Raw genomic sequence first — 25,820 nt, forward strand, 5'->3', positions numbered from 1 at the left:
ACCTCTATCACCATGGATTTACATTTTTGGGTGAACCAATGTGATATTTTTTTTCCAGGGAACCGATTTTCAGGTAGATTGTTGTATCTTATCAACTACCTTACAGGTCAGAAAAGTAAAAAGGATTTTACAAGATATAGAGGGATCCTTTTTGTTCATAGATGATAGTTTATGGTGTAGTCTTTGAATTGAAATTTGTTTTGCTCCAATAACAGTTGAAGATCCTCCAATGGGCTTTCCTTGGAGAGCTAGATGTGCCTATTCACAGAATGATTCAGCCTCCATTTGGGTGGGTAGGGGTTGAAAAATACATTGGAGGTTTAGTTAGGGCAGCAAGGGCTACCAAAAAAAGGAACACTGATATTCTTTCATTTACACAAGCATGATACTCAAGATTGTTGATCGCAGTTTACGGCTAGATAGGTGGGAGGTAAATCATGGGCTAAAACTGCAAGACAACACCTGGAATGTTAATGGTATACTAAAATAATGTCCACAAGAGAAGAGCCATGTTCCATATAATTCAATACTCAAAAGCGGATGTTGTTCTTATGCAAAAGACTCATATTACGATTAGGAAGCATATAGCCCCTTCTAGCCTTCTTTCGGATTTTCCATCTCTGTCTCTGGAAGGATTGAATCTTCTTCTCGACAGGATGAAATCCTCCTCTCCATTGGACCCATTGCCTCTTAAAAAGCTAAAAGAGTGTAGGAGCAGTCTCCTTCCCTCTTTGCTTGAGGTGATGAATAAGGCGATTGCCCAAGGCTCTTTTCCATCGGTATGGAAGAAGGCCATCGTGAAGCCGCTCCTCAAGAAGCCTTCACTTGACCCCGGCCTCCTGAAAAATTTTAGACCCATTTCCTTGCTCCCCGCACCTGCGAAAATTCTAGAAGCACATTTGAATCGCCATTTATCTTCTTTTCTTGAGGCCTCTGAGTATCTAGACATCACCCAACATGGATTTCGAAAACATCATAGCACAGAATCTGCTCTCACCTTTGTAGTCGATAACATCCGACGCAAAGTTGATGCTGGACAAACTACTGTTCTAGTGCTATTGGACCTCACGGCCGCATTTGACACCTTGTCTCCTGCCATTCTAACATCTCGGCTTAGGGAGGCAGGTGTCACTGGTTCGGCCCTGAGCCTCCTCGACTCCTTTCTCCTTGATAGGGAACAGAGAGTGATGCTCGGCAACCACCTCTCCCCAGCGAAGTCTTTGCAATGTGGGGTGCCACAGGGGTCGGCATTAAGTCCGACCCTGTTCAACATCTACGTGGCCCCCCTTGCTAGGCTTGTAAGATCGCAGGGGATGGAGGTGGTATCATACGCCGATGACACCCAGATTATGGTGTCACTCACTCAGTCCTCTGTCATAACATCTGCCTCTAGCTTCAGGTCCTGTATGCAACATGTTGCAGACTGGATGGTTATCAACTCCCTGAAGCTAAATGGCGACAAGACTGAGGTCTTGGTCTTTGGGAAGGACCAAGATGTCTGGTCGAGTGAGTGGTGGCCTTCCTCTCTTGGCACCTGCCCCACTCCCTCTCAATCTGCCAGAAATCTGGGTGTGGTGTTTGATACTTCACTCTCGATGTCTCTTCAGGTGAATCGGACTGTTGCAACCTGTTGGGGCGTGATCAGGACGCTCAATAGAATTCACAGCTATTTGTCTCTTCAAGCACGTAAGCAGATTGCAGTCGCCCTTGTTGGTTCCAGGTTAGATTATTGCAACTCTCTCTACATGGAGTCCAACAAGGGCCTCATACATCGGCTGCAAATCGTGCAGAATGCTGCTGCACGTTTTGTCCTAGACCTCTCTAGGGCTTCTTCTGCTACTACTGCGAGGAGAGACCTTCATTGGCTGCCTATCCAGCACAGAATTTACTTTAAAATTCTGTGTCTGACCTACAGAGCTCTCGAGGATGGACCTAAAGGCGCTATCAGCTCCCTGCTTACCCGCTACCATCCTACAAGGTGTCTTCGCTCTTCGGGACTATTCCAGCTTGTTGTCCCTCGTTTCAAGCTCACCAGATGGGGAGCCAGGGCCTTCTCTGTCGCTGCCCCCCAGCTCTGGAACATCTTGCCTATGGAGATCAAGACTCTACCCTCTCTAGCGCTGTTTAAAAAGGCCTTAAAAACGTGGTGCTTTTCAAGAGCCTACACAGGCTGAACCGCAGGGTTTTTGCTATGAGCTGGTTCTGGAATTAGGCGCCTTGACGCCCATTGGGCTAAGTTTGCGCACGATAAGACCCCTTTATTATTATTATTATTATTATTATTATTTGTTAAATACACTTTGGGAGTTTGCAGCTGGAACTTCTAGAGAAGAATTCATGACCTGTGATACTGTGATTTTGAGACATTGTGAGAACAAATGCAGTTCTTACTGGGAGACAGGTAACAGTTGTCTTAAGATCAGGTGCCTTACCATTTTCGGGAATGGGTGTAAATGGACCTAATACGAATGACCCAATCCCTGTGATAAAACTGGGTCTTGAATTAATCAGCCACCCCTTCTCCAAAAATTGTAATATAGTAGTGACATCTAAATACCATTCGAGTACAACATTGAGATTTCCAAAACCAATAACATGAGTGGCAGAAAAATATCTCATCTGAGATTTTGTTGTGTATGGTTTATGGCATAAGAAATCCAGAGATGATCCAGGATTTACTTACATGTCACTGCTCCATAAATTCCCGTCACTTATATATTTGTTCCCCATCTCTAAGACATTTTTTCAAGATAACCTTCAGTTGGAAGTATATCAAAGACACATATCAGCCATGCCATGCTATCTTGATCTTTTATCAGACTACTATTAAGGAAATGTCAAATTACTTACTGGACCTTGGATTGTTCCCTATTGTGGAATGTTGATTTGGCTCAACATAGTCAAATGCATACTATTGACTTAAAAAAAAATAACCTGACTCCACAAAAGGTTTCTTACAATAGGACTCATATTAGGCTTTTATCAGAGGGGTGACAACCAATGATGCATTAACAAAATACACTGGAAAAGGAAAGACAAGCAATATCACAAAGAGATCAGAGTTGCTACTCACTGAACTTCTGCTCACCTTGCAAAAAGGTAGTTAAACAACTACTTTTTAATTAATGTATTCTAATTAAAGCTTTGGAAAAATTAACAGAATGTGAAGAAGAATTGTTCAGTGTGCTGGTGTAACAAATGATTGCCAACGAGAAAAATAGCAACATCAAACAGATTACAGTAGATGGCAGGACTTAATAGGAATATCAGGAATTAATACAGAAATTGATTATTTACAGAATCCCTTTAATCCTAACTTAGATTTTTAGAGTCAATATGCAACAAGCCTCTAAATTCCATTTTTTCCTATTCTGACCAAGAAGCAATTATACGGGGAATCTCTGTTGTGGAATTACACTTACAACAGATTCAATTAATAAAGGCAAAGCTCTGGCCCGGGCGGACTTCCAGGCGAATTTTGCAACTTGAATACTAGAACCATCTCTAAAGCTGGTGCACAATATCTTTAACAATAGAACATCCTATATTCTTGGCTGGAAGCTAGTGTAATATTCACTTGCAAATCAGGCATAAATCCACACTTATGCTCATCATACAGCCCTCTTTTGTTTTTTTACTAATGATAGATAGGTAAGCTTGTTTTAGCTAGACTTCAAAAATGTAATGGAAAACTATTCACATGGATCACCCAGGATACTTTTTAATCATTCATAACGGAACATATGCATTTATAAATCACACATTCACCCTGAAGTGTTTCTTGGTGCTGAGTAACAGATGTTTATTGTAACGGAACATAACAGTATTGATTTTATCGAAGTCAGGGGGTGAATGGCTGAGTGGATATGCTGAGACTTGAGCCAGTGGGGATGAGATCAATCAAAGGTCACTGCATCGAAAACATGAGACTTCTCAGCCACCTGACCCAACCCATTTATTAAACTATAAATTCACCTCTTTCTTATAATGCACTCATGAATCTATCAGCTTCTTCCATCCATTCATGGCCACCTTGGTGGAAGCAGAGAAGGCCTTTGATCTAGTTAATTGGAACTATCCATGGGGGTTCACAATTACTTTGATCAATATGATAAAAAAAATGTCATAATCCCAAAGCATCACTAATTATGAATAGTCCAGCAATCCCTTTACCATGAGATGGGTGAGCCAGGGCTGCTTTCTCTCCTCTATACATTTAGCGTTCTTTATATTGCTTTTATCAATACTTTTGCATTCTAATAACTCAATTCCAGCTTTCCATATGGGGCCTCTATGGTGAAATTTCAATTATATGCAGATGATCTCCTGACTATTTTCAATGATCGTGATTCATATTCGACAATTATAAATACCTCACAAATATTTGGCAATTTTTCTGGCCAAATATGAACAACTCTAAAACTAAAGTCATTGTTTGGAATATTTACCACACCAATAAGAAATAGACATAATATGTAAACAAAAGTGTACAATATATAGGAGCAAAAATTCCAGAAAACAAGTGGGAATTCTTTCCAAATTAATTATCTGAGTAAGCAATCTGAAAAAAAAATCTTTCCCTTTACTTATTGGGCTACTTAACTAAATTACACCGTTCAAACTTATTGTTTTTATTCTATGCCTACCGATTTATATTAAAACAAGAAAAACTTGAATCTATTCATTGAAATGGTATGATATAGTAAGCTACCAAGAGTCTAAAACAAAAGTTGTATTGTAAAATGGAGAATGCAGATTTGTTGAGCACTGACTTGCAACACAACTACTGAGCTGCTAGATTACATTCTTTGCCTGCCCCATATAGATGTGTAACATTTATTAGAGCTATGATTTATCAGATTAGACCAGATCCTTATTTCACCAAATGATTTATGTATTTATTTATTTTAATTAGCTTCAAGGCAATCTAAGATATAGCATACCTTGTGGAACATACAGCAATGCCTTAGTGTTCCCATATTTGGAAAGTATACAGTAGCACTGGGAAACATGGATTTTCACACTCTTAGAACCTGCTCAGATGCAAATTGGCAGAAAATCCTATGATTCAATCAGTTTAAGACTCTGTTCTGTCATTGTATGTTTAAATTGCATTATCTCCCACATGGATATCTTGGCACTTAGCAGGTGTGAAGGACTAGCCCTGCCTATGGTAGATGGTTAATTAAAAAGACAGGTATTCAGCTTCTTGAGGATTCAAGAGGAATCAAGAAGAGAGTATGAGGCTTTGATATGAAATGGGGGATGCTCCACACTTTAGGAATGATTTAAGAGAACGGCCGGCCTTCTGATCTTAGTTTTGTGGAGCAGAGGTGTCTGGGTGGATGGTGGGAGGAGATGTGACTGTTCAGGTTGGTGGCCCCTAGGTTGTGTAGTGTCATGAATGTGTGTTAGAGGAGTCTGGAATGAGCTAGTCTGTTTATAGGAACCAGTGGAGCTCCTGAGGTATGGTGTGATGATAATTCTGTGTGGGAGGCTGAGGATGAGTCTGGCTACTGAGTTCTAGGTGGTTTTTGTCTTTTAGCGAGTTGCTTGGTGATTCCTGCATAGAGGGCAGGCTAGGCATTAATTTTTCTAGTGTTGCTTGGGAACCATTTAAAGATCTTCTTCATCTCCTTTGAGACAAATATGGGACTAAGATCACATATTTCCTCGATAGGTAGATTCAAGATGTTTTTAGGAAATTTTAACTTAATTATGAGATGCAAAATGCTTACTGTTTTTTTATTAAGCTAATTATGATTCTAATTACAAAAGGAAAGCATTACTCCAATTTAATGCTAATTTATATCCAGTAAATCCAGTGAAGAACTAAATAAAAAGTGGGAATGCAAAGGTAAATATTTAACCCCGAAATCTGAATTGGAAGCCCCGACACTCAAAGTAGGTGTCAATACCCTAGGTGCAAAGTAGATAGTGCTGATTATGAGTACACGCTTGTGCAATCTCTCACCATCACAAGTGTCAATATTTAGTAATGCTTGCCAAGAGGGTTTTGAAAATCATACTGATCAGGCAATAGAAAGTGTCAATTCCACCCAGATTCAAACTCTGGTTAAGTAATGCTAAAATGCAGCAAGACTTAAACACTTAATTGAAAAAAGAGGTGCGTGTTAACATTTATGATTAGTCTGTTGGGTACAAATTTGTACATTGCATAAAAAGATGACTCAAGCAATACACAAACTTGTTTACTCTTGTAACAGATTTTGTTTTATACTTCATTTTTAATTTCTCTTTCTTAGTATTCTTTTGCTTTCTGGATTCTCTATGTAAGGTAATGCACTAACTGATTAACTCCTACGACTGGTCATGGCAAGTCTCTGTGTGGGTTATGTCCAGGTTGGGTTAACTCTTTCCCATGGAGCCCTACGATTATTACATTAGCCTGTGGGAAGAGGTCCATGAAAGATCTAGATATCCCTGCATTTGTTAACTATGTCTACTACACGGGTTCTAAAAAATATGTGAAAGGCACACGCACATACAATATCTTCCTAATCTCAATATGCCTTTAAATGTTTGCTTGAGCAACCTAATTAAACAATGGCTTGAAGTCACCATGGAATTGAACACAATATAAACATGTTGTCTTAAATTTAAAATAAGCCATGAACCGAAAGATATATATACGCTTTCCAGAATCCCACTGCAGGAATTCTTGCTTTTATTGGCCAGAATCCTGGAAACCAAAGCAATAATATCCTTTCCTGACAGGTTTTGAGGTCCTTCGGCAATTTCTAGAACACCTGGATTTAATGGAATCTGAGCTTCTCTTTAAAAAAACATTTATAGATAGGGTATGTCAAGACAGTAGTAAAGAAGACAAGGTGGCAGGCTAGATTTTGTAACAGGCAAACATTACTGGACCCCATAAATAATCTCCAGGAACATAAAAAACAAACACAATAATTTTAATCTGTTTAGGTGCAAAATCAAATGTGCAGCAAAACTGGCAAGAACTGAACACCAGGCTATTCATGCAGAAAAGCCCATCTAGCCTGAACCACAACACCATAATGGGAGCTCGCTGTTTACTTCTGATTACAAGACATTTTCAATTCAGTAATTACATTTAATTAAGGAAGCACTTCTGGAATTTAATGCAAAAAATGGTTTTGTAGCGAGCGCTGCAAACACAAAACAAGAAGCAAAAGGGTCATTAATGATAAGCTCTGCATATAGCTATACATCATAGTTTTACAAAAATTAATCAATAAAATAAACTATGCATGAATTTGCACAGCAAATGTTTTCTTCTTAATTAACCAAATGAGTTGAATACTTTCATCAATCCTTTATGAATTAAATACTGTTTACCAGAATGATTTACCAGAGGGTATCACCCATGTACATGAAACAAATAATTTATATTTTAATATGTGACACGATATTAATTACACTTGTTGAAATATCAATTTAATGGAACAAGTTTGTTCTTCTCTTTCTTTCTCCATGGAAAAAGTAGTATTTCTGTGGTGAAATAACTTCATATAAACTCACTTAAACTCTGGAGATGTATCTCTGCCATTCCTCCTCAGGAAAGGGATTAATTCCTCACTTCTCAGAGGTAAATTTCCAATCATTTCCATGGTGGAGAAGAGTGACAGAAAATTAAAAAAAAAGTCACAGATGAATTTGTATTCCTTCACAAACTTAGAAAGCGGAACAGGGAATGAGATATACTCCTCGTGTAAAATTACACTATTGTGAAGCAATATTATGAGAGTGTGATAGGAATTACAGGTGCAAAGTCTATTTAAAAAAAAAATATCTTTTTAGTAAACAGAAATCGGTTTAGATAGTACAATACAGAGGACCAGACCAATTATACATCGCAATACGCCCGGAGGAAGAAATAGACAATCATTACATAAAAGAGGAACATTACGGGGAGGTTGGGTCATCTTGTTCGGCACCTCGAGGTGGTGAACAGATCTCTCCTCTATAAGTATTCCACGTGCCCCATATACGGGACCACTTTTTAGGGCACCCCCTTGCCAAGTATACTGTCTTCCCTCTAAACATGTGCCAATCGAGATTTCTTTCCCAGGCTTCTAGTGTGGGTGGGTGCGTTGCCCCCCATAGTTGGGCGATGTTTCTCTTTGCCAGCATGAACCCTAGGGTGGCCCATTGTGTCTGATGAGTGTTCAAATCCGTGGGCTCCCAGATGTTTAGGAGGCATTGTCTTGCTCCAGACGGAGACATGCCCGTAGCACCTTATTGATTGTGTCATGTATCTGGAGCCAGAAAGAGCTAATATATGTACATTCCCAGATAGTGTGTATGAACGTTCCTGTGAGGCCACAGCGCCGTCTGCATTCTCCAGTGTCTTACCACCCCATGCGCACTAATCGGGGCCCCGTAATGTAAATCCTATGAAGGATCTTAAGCTGCACCAACCGCAGTCGTGCCGGGATAGCCACCACCCTGGGGGAAGATACTGCTACCTGCCAGTCCTCATCACCTAGTTCTATCCCATTGTGCACCCACCTATCCCGTAGTGTCTAGAGGGGGGCCGCCATGTGGTTAATTAACTTCTTGTAAATTAAGGAAGGTGACCGTCTAAAATCCTGTCCTCCAGGAGAGAAGCCTCCGGAGGAACAGTGACTTTAGGTAAAGAAGACTGGGGGGAGTGTAGGACCTGTATGTAGCGAAAGTGTTCTGTGCCTGCCAGCTTGTATTCATTCTGAAGAGTACTGAAGGACGTAATCCCTCCACCTCCCCAAGCATCTTTAATATGCGAAATCCCAATAAGGTTCCACCTGTCGAACCCTTTCGTTTTCCACAAGTCACCTAGTTTCTCAGAGTCCCAAAGAGCGGTGGCCAATGTCAATCTATTTCTGCATCCAAGAGAATGAGTGGCGTCATGCCAATTTGAATGGAGTGTTTAGTGGGGCCTGTTAAACTAAATCGTTTAATTCGGGAATAAATGCTCTATTGTAGTTGCCACCCGGAAGAAGCCATCTATCCATGGCGTAGCCGGGATCATCAGCACGACCATATGTGCCACGATTAACGGCTGCAAGATAGGATGCCCAATTGTATTTCTTGATATCCAAGAGGCTAATGCCTCCGTCATACCAATTTAGTGTTAATGTACTCAGGACGATTCGAGGTTTGACGTCCCATAGTAGGTCTCTCTGCAGGCCTCCAATCTCCTTGAAATAGTGTTCTGCAGGACATATAGGAACCTTGGTAGGGACACCATTTTAAACAGGGTGGTTCTGCCCAAGAGGGACAGGGGAAGCGTCATCCAACTGGCAATATCACTTTTGAGTTTGCGCAGAGGGGGAAGGAGATTTTGGGCATAACGGACTGAGGGCTTCAGTGAGACAAAAAGCCATAAATATTTAAACCCCACCGTGTTGATTTGTATTCGGCAGTTTCTCGTAGGGATGGGTGGCTCCTCCCTCAGAACAAATAACAGGGATTTCCCCCAATTGACGGAAAACCCAGAGAATCTACGGAAAACTGCAAGAATGTCCAATACCACTACAAGAGATTTCTTAGGGGAAGCCAAATAAAGTAATATGTCGTCCGCCTAAAGTGAGATGCGGTCCACCCAGCCGGGGGACCATTGCAATCCCCTTATCATCGGAATCCAACGGATCTAGGCTGTAAGGGGTTCCAGGGCCAGGGAGAAAAGGAGAGGGGACAGCGGGCAACCTTGACGAGTTCCCCGACTAAGCAGAAAAGAAGCTGATAATGTGTTATTTACCACCACTTGAGCCAGTGGTTCAGTATATAAAAGACGCACCCATTGGATGTATTCCGGGCCAAATCCCATCTTTGCCAAAACTGCCCACAGGTAGGCTCACTCAATGGTATCGAAGGCCATGGTCGCGTCTAAAGACACAATCACAGCTGGCTCTCGAAGGGTGTGGGATCTAGTAGATTCTGTGATGCCGTATTTCTGTGAGGCATAAAGCCAGATTGATCTGGATGCACTAAACTACTGATCAATTTTACCAAGCGATTAAGTAAGAGGTTGGACAATATTTTAGGCTCAGCGTTGAGGAGAGAGATTGGCCTGTACGAGGCACAGATTGTTTTGGGTTTTCCTTCTTTATGAATAGTGACAATAGTAGCTATCCTTTGTTCCCTGGGCAACACTCCTACTTCCCTGAATTCTTCAAACATAGATTTCAAATAAGGGGTGAGTTTATCCAGTCTCAGTTTGTATAGTTCAATGGGGAGGCCATAAGGGCCCGCAGCTTTCCCTGCATTTAAAGATCGGATTGCTTGCGCTATCTCATCTGTTGTCAAAGTGCTGTCCAGGTTGTCTGGGCCTTCAAGGAAGAGGCAGAGGAGCCTAATATCAGACAGTAATTCCTGAGAATCCACCTCTGTGTGGGAAGTAACTATCATATAGACAGTCTGGAAATGACCAGCAAACCTGTCCACTATGACCTGTGGCTCTGTGATCAAAATGCCTCCTTCCACCTTAAGCTCTGGGATCAGCCTGCTTGCCCACTCCCTTCGGTCCAGCCACGCTATGAGCTTCCCTGATTTATCTCCCAGGTCGTAGATCCTACCCTGTTGTTCCCTACTCAGGGTCTTGGCCCTATCTGAGACTAGAGCCTTGTAATCGTGTTGTTTAAGGCTCAGTAGATGAAGTTTCTCTGGCATCACCCCAGATTCTAGGTCACTCCCCAGTCTATAAATGTCAGATTCAAGTTCATGAACTTCTTTCAGTTTCTCTTTCTTGGAGCCAGATATCAATGTCAGGGCCTGCCCCCAAATTACAGTCTTGAATGCTTCCCACAGGGTCTGGGAAGAGGATACTGATTCCACTTTGTCGGAGAAATATTCGTCTATGGCTTTGAGAAGGTCTTTGCGGATTTTAGGGTTGCGGAGGTGCCAAGGGTTAATTGGGGCTAACCTCCCCACTTTACTCGGACTAGGGAACATGTGAACCCAAACGGGTGAGTGATCTGAGATGCCTTTAGCCAAGTGTTTAATTTTGTGTATGTAGGCGACTTGTGCAGCTGGTTTGAGACAATAGTCTAAACGGGAGAGGCAGTGGTGCACCCCAGAATGAAAGGTGTGTTGTATCTGGTCCGGATGATAGACTCTTTATCCCTTGACTAGTCCCATTGCTTCAAGGAAATCCGGCAGCCAACGGGCAGATGGCCCCACCTCCTGAGGGGGATATCTATCTAATGTGCCCAAGACCACTGCGTTGAAGTCGTCCCTTAGTATTAAAAGACCATCCGGAATGGTGAGCAGGACCGCACCTAAGTCAGCGAACGTAGTGCCCTGCAGGCCGTGGGAATGTATATAGACATAAAGGTGATGAGACGGCCCTCCCACATCCCATCTGCCTCAATCACCCACCCATGTGGAGCTTATGGCAAGTGGGAGCGTGTTTTTCACCATGCAACCCACACCTCTGGAACCTGAGGTAAAGCCCGCATGTGCAACCATCTTGTATCCCCCTCTGTGCATTGCCTGGGGCTCGTGTGAATCTGGACATTTTCCAATGACATCTGTTATAAGACCATTTGCAGGGTTTTAAGAGGACTAACATAGCTTTCAGTTCAAAACCTTCAAAATCCTATGTAGGAGGAGCCACAGGGATCTCATCTGTTTACACCTCTCATTAGATACTACTTGGCATTACAGGCCTGCATCACTCTATCCATAATCACTTATCATGTGTGTACAAAAAATACATAAGCCTTTTTAATTTTCAGTCTGGGTCTAGAGACTAGCACAAATATGCAATGCACCTATTTCCAGCACTTAATGCATCAGAACTAGCACTGGGTTAACTGTGCAAGACTGAACTCCTTTTCAAGGGCCCATTCCCCTTCAGCTGTCCAAATACTTTCAGACCCTCTCCTGCAGCTTATGCAAAAACCTGAACCCTCGGAGTGTTGTTAGATGAGGACTCCTAGACGAGTGAATGAATTAATCACAAGGCCCATCAGTCCTGTATTGAAACAAGGAGTCCTCTCATTTTTACCAACATTCCAGAAAAAAACCTTGAACCTTGCGTTCTTGTCATGACTGCAATCAAGCAATGTGTCTATGGACTGCCCAGCATCAAGTTACCTCTTTTTCCACCATACAGAAACACATTGAAGCTTTGCAAAAACTGTAAAGAACTGAACATTACACACAAATTTCTGAGCTCCCTCAATGGGATGCGGAAAAACAAATGCTGTCAGATAAAAAGGTGGACCCAATTTACAATGCTCACAAGCCAAAGATTAAGCTAAAATGACTACAAGCTGGACTCCAAAGATCAAAGTGAACCTGGATCTCTGGCATAAAAACTGAATTATATCTTTGATTTCTATGAATGCTGCTATTGAAAAAACAGTGATACCTTTAGTTCTCTGTCTGAACATACTCCTGACTGACACATCCAACAAGCTACTGCAGCCAATATGTTTTTGGAAATGAGAGATAGCAAATAGTTTCCAAAAGTTAAGCTTAATACACAGTTGGAGATCTATGAAGTACAAATCACTTTTCCTAATCAATAGTAAAACACATCTTCCTCTGAAGTTACACTGATGTTGCTTTGTAGAAGAGAACCATTAATCCCCTTCTCTCAGTTAAGAACATTACCCGTCTTAAAACATGATTCAGAATATATGTTTAACACCTTCTTCCATTCCATAACCTCCAGGAGGTGTAAGGAGGTGTAGGCTTCGAAAACTGAATGCAAAATATATACGGGTCACAATATTGCGACCACATTATTGAGGGACAAATATTGAAAGGTGAGTGTGTATAAATTTCTATACCCAAGTCCATATATATATATATATACATACCGTGGTGATATGCATATCTTCAAGGTATGTAGATGTGGAGTTAAGAGGAGTAAATCGTTACCTCTCTCTGTTCACTTACCTGTTCGATATTTTGTCCCTCTATATTGTGGTCATGATATTGTGACCCACCAATTTGTCTGATTCAATATTCTATACAACAATCCCTCCAGGAACTCATCATGGTAGGACACTGTGTAGGCCAGTTTGATCCAACCTTTGAAGTACTATCATATGCTAAATGATGATGTCTCTATTTATCTATCTAGGTGTTGTTATTCAGGCTGCAAAGGCTACTGTTCTTTAGCATTTGTCTTTCATATCAGCTGCGAGGCACTTGATTTCACTAGTTGTTCATTGCTCTAAATAGTTCAATTGATTTATGTGGATCGCTGAGCAATCCAAAGGCAGTACATTATTTTATTGACATTTTACGATCTCACATGGTATAACTCAAGCTATTCACTTCATGGGCAATAAAACCCAATTTGCTCTTTATGCTTTTCTGCTTTTGTTTAAACAACCAGGTCCTTATGGAGAGCTTTACTGATGTGCTTAAGTGAAGATGTTAATTATATTTGCTTATGGGGAACAGTTGTCTGGGTATACAAATGCGGAAGTAATGGACTTATCCTGTCACTTTATTGTTTTGTGACAACTTCACATCCCAGTCACACAAATCAGGAGAGTTTGCCCTCAAAACTGGGGCCACTACAAACATTTATTACTGCTGATCTTCAGAAGGATTCTATCTCCTGGGATCCTAAGAGTCGTAAACGTTTGTTTAGCAAAATGAATTAATATGAGAGTCAAACTTATTTAGCTACCGATAATATATGGTGCAGAAGCAATACATTGAACGTAAATTGAATTTCCATTGTTTTATTCAAGTTAGATTTAGGGATTTGGTCCAGAAAATTGTAATGAAAAGTTGATCCTGCTTGAAAGTTGCAAATGCCAAGGGATATTTTCTTACCTAACATCACTACAGGACGAAAAGCAAAGGTTCAAATTAAGCAGCATCATATACACCATAACGCATTCTGTGCATTGACATTTAGATATGAAAAGAAGTGGCGCACTGGGCTCTTTTTATTTGGTTGCCTAGTTTTCATTCAAAATGTTGAAACCAGGTCAGACAATAAAATTCACGATGTTCCCCAATTCCTCGAAAAGGTCATGTTTCTAATAAACTCTGCAAATCTGCTTTGACCTTTTGCTTACATTCAAAGCTTTCTTCAGGGCAATGGTTGGTAAAAAAAAAACAAGTTTTCACTTTTAACTGGAAGTAGAAATTTGTATTGTTTTGAAAAAACACAGTTGTAGCTTTAAATATATAATTTATTTCATGCTATCAGTCTTGTTGGTTCTCTTATAAAGGGAAAGATGCATTCCCACTAGAATTCACTTAAATTAATTAGTGCACATTGTCAAGCTGACTTGACATACGTCAATTACATATTTTGCTTTCCCTCAGCAGTGCACCTTTCTTTTACCTTAAAGATAAAATAATAATTGGAACAGGAGGGAAATTAGCTGAACCAGACTGTAAGTCATACTTTGAATTGCTGGGGAAGCCTATAAAACTAGAGAATGAGAGGATATATAAAAGAGGTCTCAGGACTTAAACATGCACATTATACTTGAGACAGATCATTATAATTGGAAACTTAAATAAAGTTAGGCTGTTACATTAACAATAGACTTTTTGTCCACAGACTGTGGCCTCCAACATGTCAGCTAGCCACATTAGAAGATGGCGCTACTTAAAATACACGGAAACGAGTAGTAGTGTGGCAGAATGACAAGGTTCCTTATAGTAATATCAATATGAGGTGGATTCTGTGTAGGGTTTTAGAGTGTACAAGAAATAGTGGCGCCTGTGCTGGTAGCGGTAAGTATGATTAAAGACACAAGATAAGAACGGTGCAACACGGTCAGAGGAGACCCAATAAACCTCTGTAGGGGTTGGCAAGGGCCCAACCAAATAGATACAAAGACAAGTCCTGTGCACACGTTATAAATGGTTAATCATACAGGTTTTCTTTAGATAAAGAATAAGGAGCTCAAAATTATTGGGCATCCTATTCTGAAAGGTTGACATCAAGGTTTTGTCTTGATGTCAACCTTCCAGAACAGGAAGGCCCAATACACCTAAAAGAAACTATTCATATGTGTCTACCTTGTCTCATTACTCATGATTTTGCGCTCCTTATTCTTCATCTAAAGAAAAACCTGTATGATTAACCATTTATAACGTGTGCACAGGACTTGTGTTGTAGTAATATCAATATATTGATATTGACAGAGACAATGATATTTCTGTATATAAATCATCACTACCAAAGTGAGATTGAAACATGATTGACATAAACAGTAGTGGGCGACTAACATATAGGGAGGGGCGTGCCACGTAACAGATATGCATTACAATAGCAAAAAACAGCTCTTTGGTTTCACATTTATTAATGATACATGCTCATGAGGTCCCAATGGGATATAGTGGGTAGTCGAAAGGCACCAGACGTGTAGTAATTGTTAGATGAATATATTACAAGACGGCGCTATATTCACGATACAGCCTCTCCCACTTAAGAGAATAGAATACATGATTGGTGGAACGTAAACATGTCACACCATAAGAAGGGTGGACAAGCTCCGGATTATGGCGTTTTTCAAATTAGACCAAATTTGAAAAGGAAGAGGTGCACAGTGACGCATGCACACAGGACACCACTAATGACGTAAGAGGGGAGCCGAGGCCTGGGTGAAAGGTGGTAACAATGGCTCCTGGGTGAGACTGAAATCAATTGCTCCAGTAACACCCCGTCTTATTAAGAGAGGTGGTGAGTTTAATCCTGGGCACTGCCCCTGGCCGTGAGGGATAAAATCCCAAGCGGTCCGTGGGCACTAGCCACACTTGATGTGGGGGATGAGGGATGGCCAAGGGGAATAAACAAGCACTAGAGAATAAAATCATCACAAGGTACAGTGCCCCAATATGGGGGGGCTGAGTAATTTGGGGCATGTTTTTGATATGTTCAAGAGAAAGTCACAATAAAACGAAGCCCGAGTGTGGCACTGTCCGAGGAAATAGAAATAAAATACAAACAACAAGAGACAGGGGCTACATTCTAAAAAATTCAGAGTAGAGAGACTAACAAACAACTTTGAGAAAAGGGCGGAGTCTCAGAGCCCCATAATGAGAACATATTGTAAGGAGATCTTACCGTCTTGGAAAACAGGACTGTTTTAGTAACTATGCTTTAAACATTGTTTTATAGAAGGTGGGAGGCCTGATTGGACATCCGGTAATTCTGACATTGTGCTCAAGCTGGCCAGGAAGCCTGGAGTTTTAAGAATCCAATCGAGATCCCTGCAAACCATTGAAAAGGGGTATTTAATTTAGGACAAAGGTAGGAATATTGTAAGCTACCTTCATCAGGATTAATGAACGATATAGGTTATGGCCGACCCTAAAGCCAAGAGGGGGTGAGGGGTAAATTCACCTTTCAGTCTCCCTCAGAGATTGATCTAGCAGGTGGCGAGAGTACCCACATTGTGCTACATGCTAAATAAACACATCGGATCTGGATTAATACCGAAAAAAAACGAACGAGGGCCAAGTTAGGGGTTCACCTAGTGAGTCTTGATAAATAAAGATAGCCCACCATCATTATGCGTGAAAGTAAAAAGCCGAACTATGTATGCATAGCATGTGGAGAGAGGTCGCCTGAAAGTATTCCATGATGTGAGAAGTGTAAAAGATATATGAGCTATGTCAGAGAAGATTGGTTCATGCAGTGTACATTGGTGAACCCCTAAGCCTGAGTGAGATAAGTGCCATTAGAAGTTAGTGTGTGTTTATATATATGTAACATTATGGATCACAGATTGAAAAATCACAGTATATATGTATTTATTCTGATTAGGTTACCAATGTTGATATATGATTGGTAATAGTGAGCCAGATGTATCAAACAGTTTTACCCATTCTGTGCCTATGGGAAATTGTGTTATTACATCTGGCCCAGTATCATTTACATGTTTGCACACACATATTAACGATAAGATTGAAATGTGAGAGATATTCTGTTGTCTTGAAGAAGGTGGTCAGAAATGGCTTCAAACCACCGAAACACGCTTGGGGAACATATTGGCACACTAGATGAGAACACTAGATGAGAACCTTGTCATAATCATATGCTTATATTAATTATTTGTACAAATTAGCAAACAGTTAAGACAGAGTGCATTGTCATGTGTGCTCTCTCCTTTCCTTTCTTTCATAGAGGTTATTGATGGACCACCTGACCACCGCCCTCGCCCAGACCCACCCACAGACCCGACTGACCCCGGCACTGCAGCCCGCAGCCTCAGACAATGGATCAACGACTGCGCCAACACCCTCGCCACGTTCAAGAAGCCGGGCAACACCCACATCAGCAAGAGAGCCAGCTGGTTCACCGAAGACCTCCAAGGGAGCCTGCCGTAAACTAGAGAAAAACTGGACCCGCGAAATAACACCGGAAAACTGCACAGCCCACAGGAACGCCACCCGGCAACACCACCAACTCATCAGATCCGCCAAAGGGACCGCCTTCAGAGACCGCCTAGACAACAACGTACACAACAGCAAAGAGCTCTTCAGCATCGTAAAGGAACTCTCCAACCCCAGCTCCAAAGCCAAAGACATCCCACCATCACAAGACCTGTGCGACACGCTGGCCACCTTCTTCCATCGCAAGATCGCAGACATCCACGACAGCTTCGACACCGTCACCACCTCAGCAACATTCGACATCCCCGCTCCCACGACCACCACCCACACCAACCGCCTGCTTGCCTGGACCAACATCAACGACGACGACACCATCAAGATCATGAACACTGACCACTCCGGATACTCGGAAGAACCCTGCCCACACCACATCTCAAACAAATCCAGCAGCACCATCGCACCCCACCTCAAGAAAACCATCAACCTCTCCTTCGAGACAGCGACCTTCCCGGGGAGATGGAAGCATGCAGAGATCAACGCCCTACTAAAGAAACCCAAGGCGGACCCCAAGGACCTCAAGAACTTCCGACCCATCTCCCTGCTCCCGTTCCCGGCAAAGGTCATCGAAAAGGCCATCAACCAACAACTAACCAGCTTCCTCGAAGTGAACAACCTCCTGGACCCATCCCAGTTCGGGTTCCGCGGCAACCACAGCCCAGAAACTGCCCTCATCGCCGCCACCGACGACATCAGGATCATGCTCTAAAATGGAGAAACCGCAGCCCTCATCCTCCCTGACATGTCAGCCACTTTCGACACAGTCTGCCACCGCACACTAAGAGCACGCCTCCACGACACCGGAATCCAAGAGAAGTCCCTGGACTGGACCAACTCCTTCCTCTCTGGGAGAATCCAGAGCGTCCGCCTCCCCCCCTTCCGCTCCAAAGCCACAGAGATCATCTGCGGCATACCCCAAGGCTCATCTCTCAGCCCTACGCTGTTCAACGTCTACATGGCACCACTCGTCCATGTCGCCCAACAGCACGACCTAAACATCAGCTGATTCTCTTGCTCACCAAGGACCCCCACACCGCCAAAAGCAACCTCCACGAAGGAATGAAGGCTGTCGCCAACTGGAATAGGGACAGCCGACTAAAGCTGAACTCGGACAAGACAGAGGTCCTCATCTTCGGCTCCACCCCCTCTGCCTCTGCCTCTGCCCCCTACACCCACCAACCACGCACAAAACCTAGGGGTCATTCTCGACCCCACACTCTCCATGACAAAGCAGGTCAATGCTGTCTCCTCCTCCTGCTTAAACACCCTCCGCATGCGCCGCATAATCTTCAAGTGGATCCCCACCAAAACTAGAAGGACGGTCACCCAGGCCCTCGTCAGCAGTAGACTGGACTACGGCAACGCACTCTACGCAGGAGCCCCGGCCAAATTCCTGACACGACTCCAACGCATTCAGAACGCCTCCTCGCGCCTGATCCTAGACATCCCCCGCCGCAGCCACATCACACCCGACCTGAAAGACCTGCACTGGCTCCCCATCAACAAGAGGATAACTTTCAAGCTCCTCACCTACGCACACAAGGCACTCCACGACACCGGACCAGCATACCTCAATACACAACTCTGCCTCTACACCCCCGCCCGCCAGCTACGCTCCCCAGACCACGCCCCCTGAACGTTTAATAACAGAGAGTAAGAAAACATTTTTTAATATATATTTTATAATGCACATGAAGGATCAGATTAAATTACATGTATATTGTTATATGAAAACACCTTTTTATTAGATATTTGACAGTCAGTAACTGTTGTGGCACTTACAAGGATTGGGGTCGTGTACATGAGTTGTGAATAAGTCAGAGATTTATGTGTGGTGGAACAATAATGAATGAGTCTTTGGGGGGATTCATGATTCTAAAGAAAACATTTTGTGACTTTAGAGTCTGATACGGAGCCCTGTGCCTTTGAATTGAGGGCCCCCTCTCATTTTATTTCCTTATGGACATACCAATAACTTCCTTATAATGCATGGTAGCAGGTACTTTATCACATATAAAGTTAATTCCTCCAGGACCCACGTATATGTTTGAGATGAAGACTGTCACTACTGAAAATAAATTACCAAGAGTTTGTTTATGTCAAAGATTCCACCACTCACTGCTCAATAAAATGTGAAGGACAAAAGAACAGGCTATTTACAAGGGCAAGGATGGTTCTCTATGTATGAATAATTGACAAGGGTAGAGCTGACAAGCATGTATAAGGCCTTTATATGGTAACACCAAACGTATGCAACCAAAACGCTTACCCTCATGGCCTCCTGAATGTGGTCCTGCCGCACAAGTTCAGCTGATCGGTCCATGTACCACTTCAAACATCGTATCAGTTCCCTGTGTGAAAGAGAAAGCATCACCATCTGAATAACAATAGACAATACCATCAAGAAAGTTTGATAAGTAGTCTAAAAAGTAGAATGCTTTTAGAGATGTAGGTAAAGAAGGCTGGCCAGAAATAATGCACCCAATCCTGGCCCAAAACCTCTCAGGTTCACCTGTACTGGGAGAGATACTTAGGCTTGCTCATCCGACAAAATCCAAACATATGAATTTTCTATTTCATATTTCTGAGACAACCTTGGCACAATTGTGTAACGCCATGTTAGCTTCAATATATTTTCAAACTTGTAACATTTCTCATGTTTAGAAGTAATTATAGATCCCCTAATATTGTTTCACATTTACATAGTCATATGGTCTCTGGGTGTGAGCTAGGAAGCTGCATTACTTTTTTTGCTTTCAACCTAAAATTTATGAACAACTTTATAAAAACATAGACAACTTTTTGTTCTCGGAATATTCCAGGCTTGATTTGCAGTTGATTAGTAATGCAGCAGTGATATTTGGATGACATCCAATAAATGTCCTTGGTGCTGGGCTGACTGGAACTTCCGATTCCATTGCAGAGTCTGCGTGTGCTAACAAGCATGCTTGGGTAGGAAGATACAGGAAGCCAATACATCTCAGAGCTACTATCATCAAGATCCAGGACTGAGGCTGAGCATTGGGATCATAGCCCATAAGCCCTGGACTCGTTCCAGTGGATGTAAGGCCTTGAACTGCACTGTATCAACAATAGCTTCAATGAACGGTAACCTCTAGCCTTTAGGGCCTTGACAATGGCCTTCGATGGTGTTAATCGGGCTAAGCTTATGGCCAGGCTGGATTTATTAACTCATTTTACTAAGTCTTTTTATAATGACCAGTGGCCCACAGTGCACGAACCTTAACTATTACCGTTGGTAAAGAAGTGTTATCAAGCACTAGTTCCTTATCTTAACTAGGGGTTACTCTCAGCACGTCTAGGACATGGGCTGCGCATATTGCACAAAGCAGGACCAATGAGAGAGGGTTCTTACACCCGTTTTGCATATATATTCAGCACAATGTGTTCCTATAGCAACTTAAGGGGAAGGCTTATGGGGCTTGGGTGACCTGACCAACCTCCAAAGGAAGGAAAATTGTTTCTGTCAGAGAGTATTGTCAACCCTGTGTCAACCTCTAGTTTTATTTGCCACAAAGAACTACGATTAGACTTTCTGAGCGATTTTATTTATAGTCGGCCAACTCTCTTGTGGCTATCTACCTGGAGCTCAGATAAAGCAAAATTAACTAGAGGGATCGTTTTAGACTGTTTGGCTTGTGATGAGGGTATCTAGACCCCCTGGATAGCATACATCAAGAAATCCCTGGAAGCCACTGGATTGGCTGGTTTGCTTTTAGACAGATCACCGCGGGAATTTCTGTCACAAAATAAGTGCAAGTCTTGCTGTTAGAGCGAGGTAAAGAAGAGAGGTTGAGGGCTATAAGAAAAAAATCTAGTGTTAAGCATTATTTATATCTTAAGCTTGTGGCCACTTCTGCCAACTATTTGCAGACTACTACCAAGAGTTGGCTTTTACTGGTTATCTTTCAAGCAGGTATAGTGAAGTACTTTCTCTGTTTTTCAGCAACCCCAGCTCAACTCTAGAGAATGCCCATGTGCTAAATTACACAAACAAACTATGGTACATTTTCTCCTTTTTGGTGAATATTATAAAATGTGTACCAAAAAGTTCCTCATACCATTTTGAAGGCTTAGGAATCTACAGCTTTGTATGTAAGCATACCATTTTTATACTTGCATTACCAGGCGATAAAATGTGTGGACAAGTGATTCTGTTTCCTAAAGCTGCAGTCCGCTCCAGGAGGTCAATGCTTTTAGATTATTTTTAGTAGAGTGATGAATTAGTACCCATCTCTGTTTTAATTTCGGTTTTGTTCATTCCAGCCTGTTTTATTTAACCTTAAGTTAATCCAGGCAACCAGGGGGATTTTAAAAGTACATAGGAGTTATGCCATAAATGTTATAAGTCCACCTGTAGAAATCTATAAGGTTCAAGCGAGGGGAGCATCAATGTACAGTGCTGAACTTTGGGGCCATTGTTCAGCTAATGTTCTAACCGTGACAGAAAACAATTTTATAAAACAACTTTTGGGTTTGCCCAAAAGTACCCCCTTAATACCCTTAAGGATGGATTTGGGCATTATCCCCATCGTAAGATCTAATTGCTTCTCGTCCACTCCTTTACTGGCGACGGTTATGGTGTACGCCAGAGTTAGGAAATTACAGGGAGGAACTAAAAGCTTTTATGTCTACTTCGGGGGCGGGGAATATCCTGTGGTTGTCTTTTATTAGGAATACATTCCGTGCCATAGGGAGGGATGACCTATGGTCAGCCCAGATAAGACATGTCCAGTCATTTCTAAAAAAATCACTTGCAATTGCTTTGAAAGAATATAAACTGGCATGTATTTAGCAGACAGTAGACTCTTCCAGTTTGACTTCTGGGTTCCTGGATGCAAAACAGCATTATAAGCTGAAGTTGGTGTTGGATTTTATCCAACCCCTTGCAGCAAAGAAAATGTTTCTGCAATTTAGACATGGGACGCTCCCGCTCCATGCGTTTACTAATAAGTGGGGGGCGCCATTAAACAACTCTGACCGGGGTGCTTAGTAGCGGAAGAAACAGAAATTCATGTATTATTCTTCTGCTTGGCATATAGAAGGGCCAGATCTAAATGGGTCCTCCAATTATGCAGAAATTTGGGTATAAGAAACCGTAGAGAATTCTATAGGGAACTAAACACGATACTCACCCAGTTTTTGCTGTTGCAATCTCCACATTTTTATTTGCTATGTGGTGCAAATGTAGGTGTTTATTGAAAGGCTGACCTGAGAATTTAGTAATCCTGTTTCCTTAGGCTTATTATTGTGATCCTAAATCAGTAAAAACTTAGGCTGTAAATTTCTTTTTACATTTTTTTCGCTTAATTTATATTTTAAAGTGCCTTTTTTAATTGACTATACTGGTTTTATTGTGGAAATTGATGCCCTTGCTATAGTATTTGCCCTTGTCTGCTGCCCAACCCGTGATTATCGATTTCTGGGGGTGTGATCCTCTGCATGTTGCTATTTCTTGTAACTTCTTATTGGTTTTAATGATAATTCCACTTGATAATTGTACTTTTTGTAGTGTCTAATTATCATGTTGTCCTGTGAAATATTTTTCATGGAGAATGTTATTTTATATTTGCTTTTATGGCTGTAATAGCCGAAATAAAGCTTTTTTGACATTGACATTTAGATTGTTGTTTATTAACTTTTCAAACCTGATAATGTTATTTTTTTTAGTTGCGTGTTTTTAATAATTTGTATGTATTTTGTTGCTATTTTGCACATATCCTGCATGCTTTTAAGGCTATTCGCAGCCAAATAAATAGAATTCTGATTCTGAATGGCAACCTCTGCTAAGGAGTCAGGTGCGGCTTGCTGCTCATTGATGGAGAACCTCAAGGATGTCACGAGATTTGCCATTTACATGAGGTAGGGAAAAACTGGCATTCCCATTTTCCAAAGGTGGGCTGCAATCACTGACATCACTTTTGTGGGGAGCTGGTGAGGACATAGGGAAGCACTGCAAAGTGAAAGTGCTCCTTGCTGACCTTGAACTAGCGGAAACATCTGTGGGACTGCAGGAAAAGTATGTGAAAATAAGCATCTCTCTGAGCCAAGGGCATCATTCAGTTCTCAAAGTCCACTACAGGCAATGTGTGTGCCAGTATGAGCATTGTGAATTTGCTTTTCCACAAGAAGCATTCAATGGTCGAAGGTGCACATAGGCTGGTGGTCTCTGTCGTGCATCAGCACAAGGAAGTAACAAGATTACCAGCCCTCTTCTCTTTCCAGGTCTGGAACTCTTGCGATAGAACCTTTGGATAGCAACACTTGCACCTCCTGTACTAGAATGTAGAAGTTCTCCTCTGAAAGTTATTTGGGTATGGGTAAATTTTGCAGAACAAAAAGAAAGTATAGGGCTTAGCCATGCTGATTGATTTGTGTGACCCATCTGTCGGACAAGATGAATCGCCACCTTGGGAGGAAATACAGAATCCTGCTTCCTACGGAATGGGTGCATGATACCAAGGGCAAACTAAAGCAGCTTGGTGACTGTTGCCGCAGGGGAAGGGAACTGAGAAGTCTGGTGACAATGCTGGTGTGTCTGTTGTCTGCCAGACCCATGTTCCTGGTGTCAAAAGGGGCTGGGGTGACTACTGCAGTGATTGACAAGACTGTCACTGTCTACACATCAGGCACCTGGTGGAGCCCCTGAATTTTCTGAACTGATGTGCAAACTATGTGGCAGGGCTCTAGAGAACCCGGGATCATACCGTGGCTCTATTGACCTTAAATACTCTTGAACAGAATCAGCTCTTTCACTAACAACACTGGAGGCATCAAAAGGTAATATCCATGAGAGAGGCTTATACATGTCAAGGTAATTCAGTGGCTCACATTCATGCATGAGGTGAAGCACAAATCTAGTGCCAACCACCCTTCTCAGGCAATCACGAATATTGTGGTCAGCACAAATCATTTGGCCACATCCTGACCATCAAGAATTGTTTGAGCCAGAGATGCCCCCAGAGCCTTCCAGGACTGCTGGTAAGATTTTGTTGGCCATGCCCCAAACAACATGCATGCAGCACCTTAAAAGACTGCACCAGCCGATCTCAATACCAAACTGACATAGGAGAACTCTTATTTTCCAAATTCCTCAATCCATTTGAACTCCCTATCCAGAGGAGTTGTGGGAATGAATTGGAGTTCACCTTGCTAGCTGAAGCCTGAACCGCATGGTTCTCTGGGGTAGGGTGTTTAGCGAGAAAATCAGGATCACCTAGCGCTGGTCTGTGATGTGAACAGGGCTTTTGCAAGTGCCCATCAAGAAATCAGTGAGGGACTTGTTAAAGCGAAGCAAAGGCTTAGATGTGGGTGTTGCATAATGCAGATTTTCCACTAGGATATTATTCTTGGTCTCTCAACTTGAAGACATCTACAATCGCAAGTGTTGTTTTGGAACTCCACCTTTTATGTAACCTCTTTTTGTATGCCACTTGTCTGGTCGTGTATGTCTATCAACTGTTATATGTACCAGCTTATATGTCTGAGCCTCACAATACTTTTTTACTAATTACATTTTTGTATGTTTTTCTAGATGTTTTCGTATATGAACCGTATTTTCGATTTTTCTTTTTCCTTTTTTACTATTAGGGGGTCGATTACGATCCTGGAAAAACACCGTCCATACGATTCGTATCCGGAGCCCTCTCCGTACGACTCGTACACACGTCGTACGACCCGACGAGTACGATCCGGACCGGGGTATCAGAACGCGATTTGTGCGGTCCACGTCAGGTAAGGGCGATTCGTATGGAAAAGCGCACAATCACATACACACAGTACGGTGCGTACCCCCCATGATCTCCGGGGTACGCACCGTACCCCTGCGATCATGAGGTGTATGCAACGTACACCCAGCGTACATGGGGTATGGTGCGTACCCCCCGTGATCCTCGGGGTACGCATCGTACCCCATGTACGCTGGGTGTACTGTGCGTACACCGCATGATCGCAGGGGTACGGTGCGTACCCTGGTGATCATGGGGGGTACGCACCGTACCCGGGGGGGGGCGTTCTGTACCTGTTTCGGTGCAAACTCTCCTTTTACGGCTGTAGAAAAAGGGTCGTACGGTGCGTACCCAACACGTATCGTACTTGCTGGGTCGTATAAACCAGCCACGAACCGTACAGATGTTGCGTACAGCGAGTTCCAAGGGAGATTCGGACGGGATTTGATTTGTACGGTCTCTATACGATTCGTACGGAGTCCAGCTCCTGGTACGAATCGTACTTTGTTGTACATACGGGGGACGTTGCAGGGTACAATACATATGGAAAAAATGCTCCGAACGGCTATTCGGAGCGGTTTTTACCGGATCGGAATCGACCCCTAGGTATGCATTGTTGTTTGATTTAATTATTTGTTGCCGAAATATGTTTGTGCAATGGTAATTCTTTGTACGCTGTGAACCATTGTTAGGTTCAAATATTAT

The 25,820-nt window shown here is 42.3% G+C and overlaps 1 protein-coding gene across 1 annotated transcript in view; it reads right to left on the reverse strand.

The window, feature by feature from the left end:
- Positions 1–25,820, reverse strand: part of DOCK3 (dedicator of cytokinesis 3) — a 1,382,531-nt gene that overhangs the window by 295,080 nt on the left and 1,061,631 nt on the right. Inside the window, exon 22 of the mRNA XM_078661294.1 lies at positions 19,637–19,718. Coding sequence (XP_078517420.1) covers positions 19,637–19,718 — 82 coding nt within the window. The remainder of the gene's footprint in view (positions 1–19,636; positions 19,719–25,820) is intronic.

Source organism: Lissotriton helveticus, chromosome 9 (assembly GCF_964261635.1).
Source record: "Lissotriton helveticus chromosome 9, aLisHel1.1, whole genome shotgun sequence".
NCBI classification, from domain to species: Eukaryota; Metazoa; Chordata; class Amphibia; order Caudata; family Salamandridae; genus Lissotriton; species Lissotriton helveticus.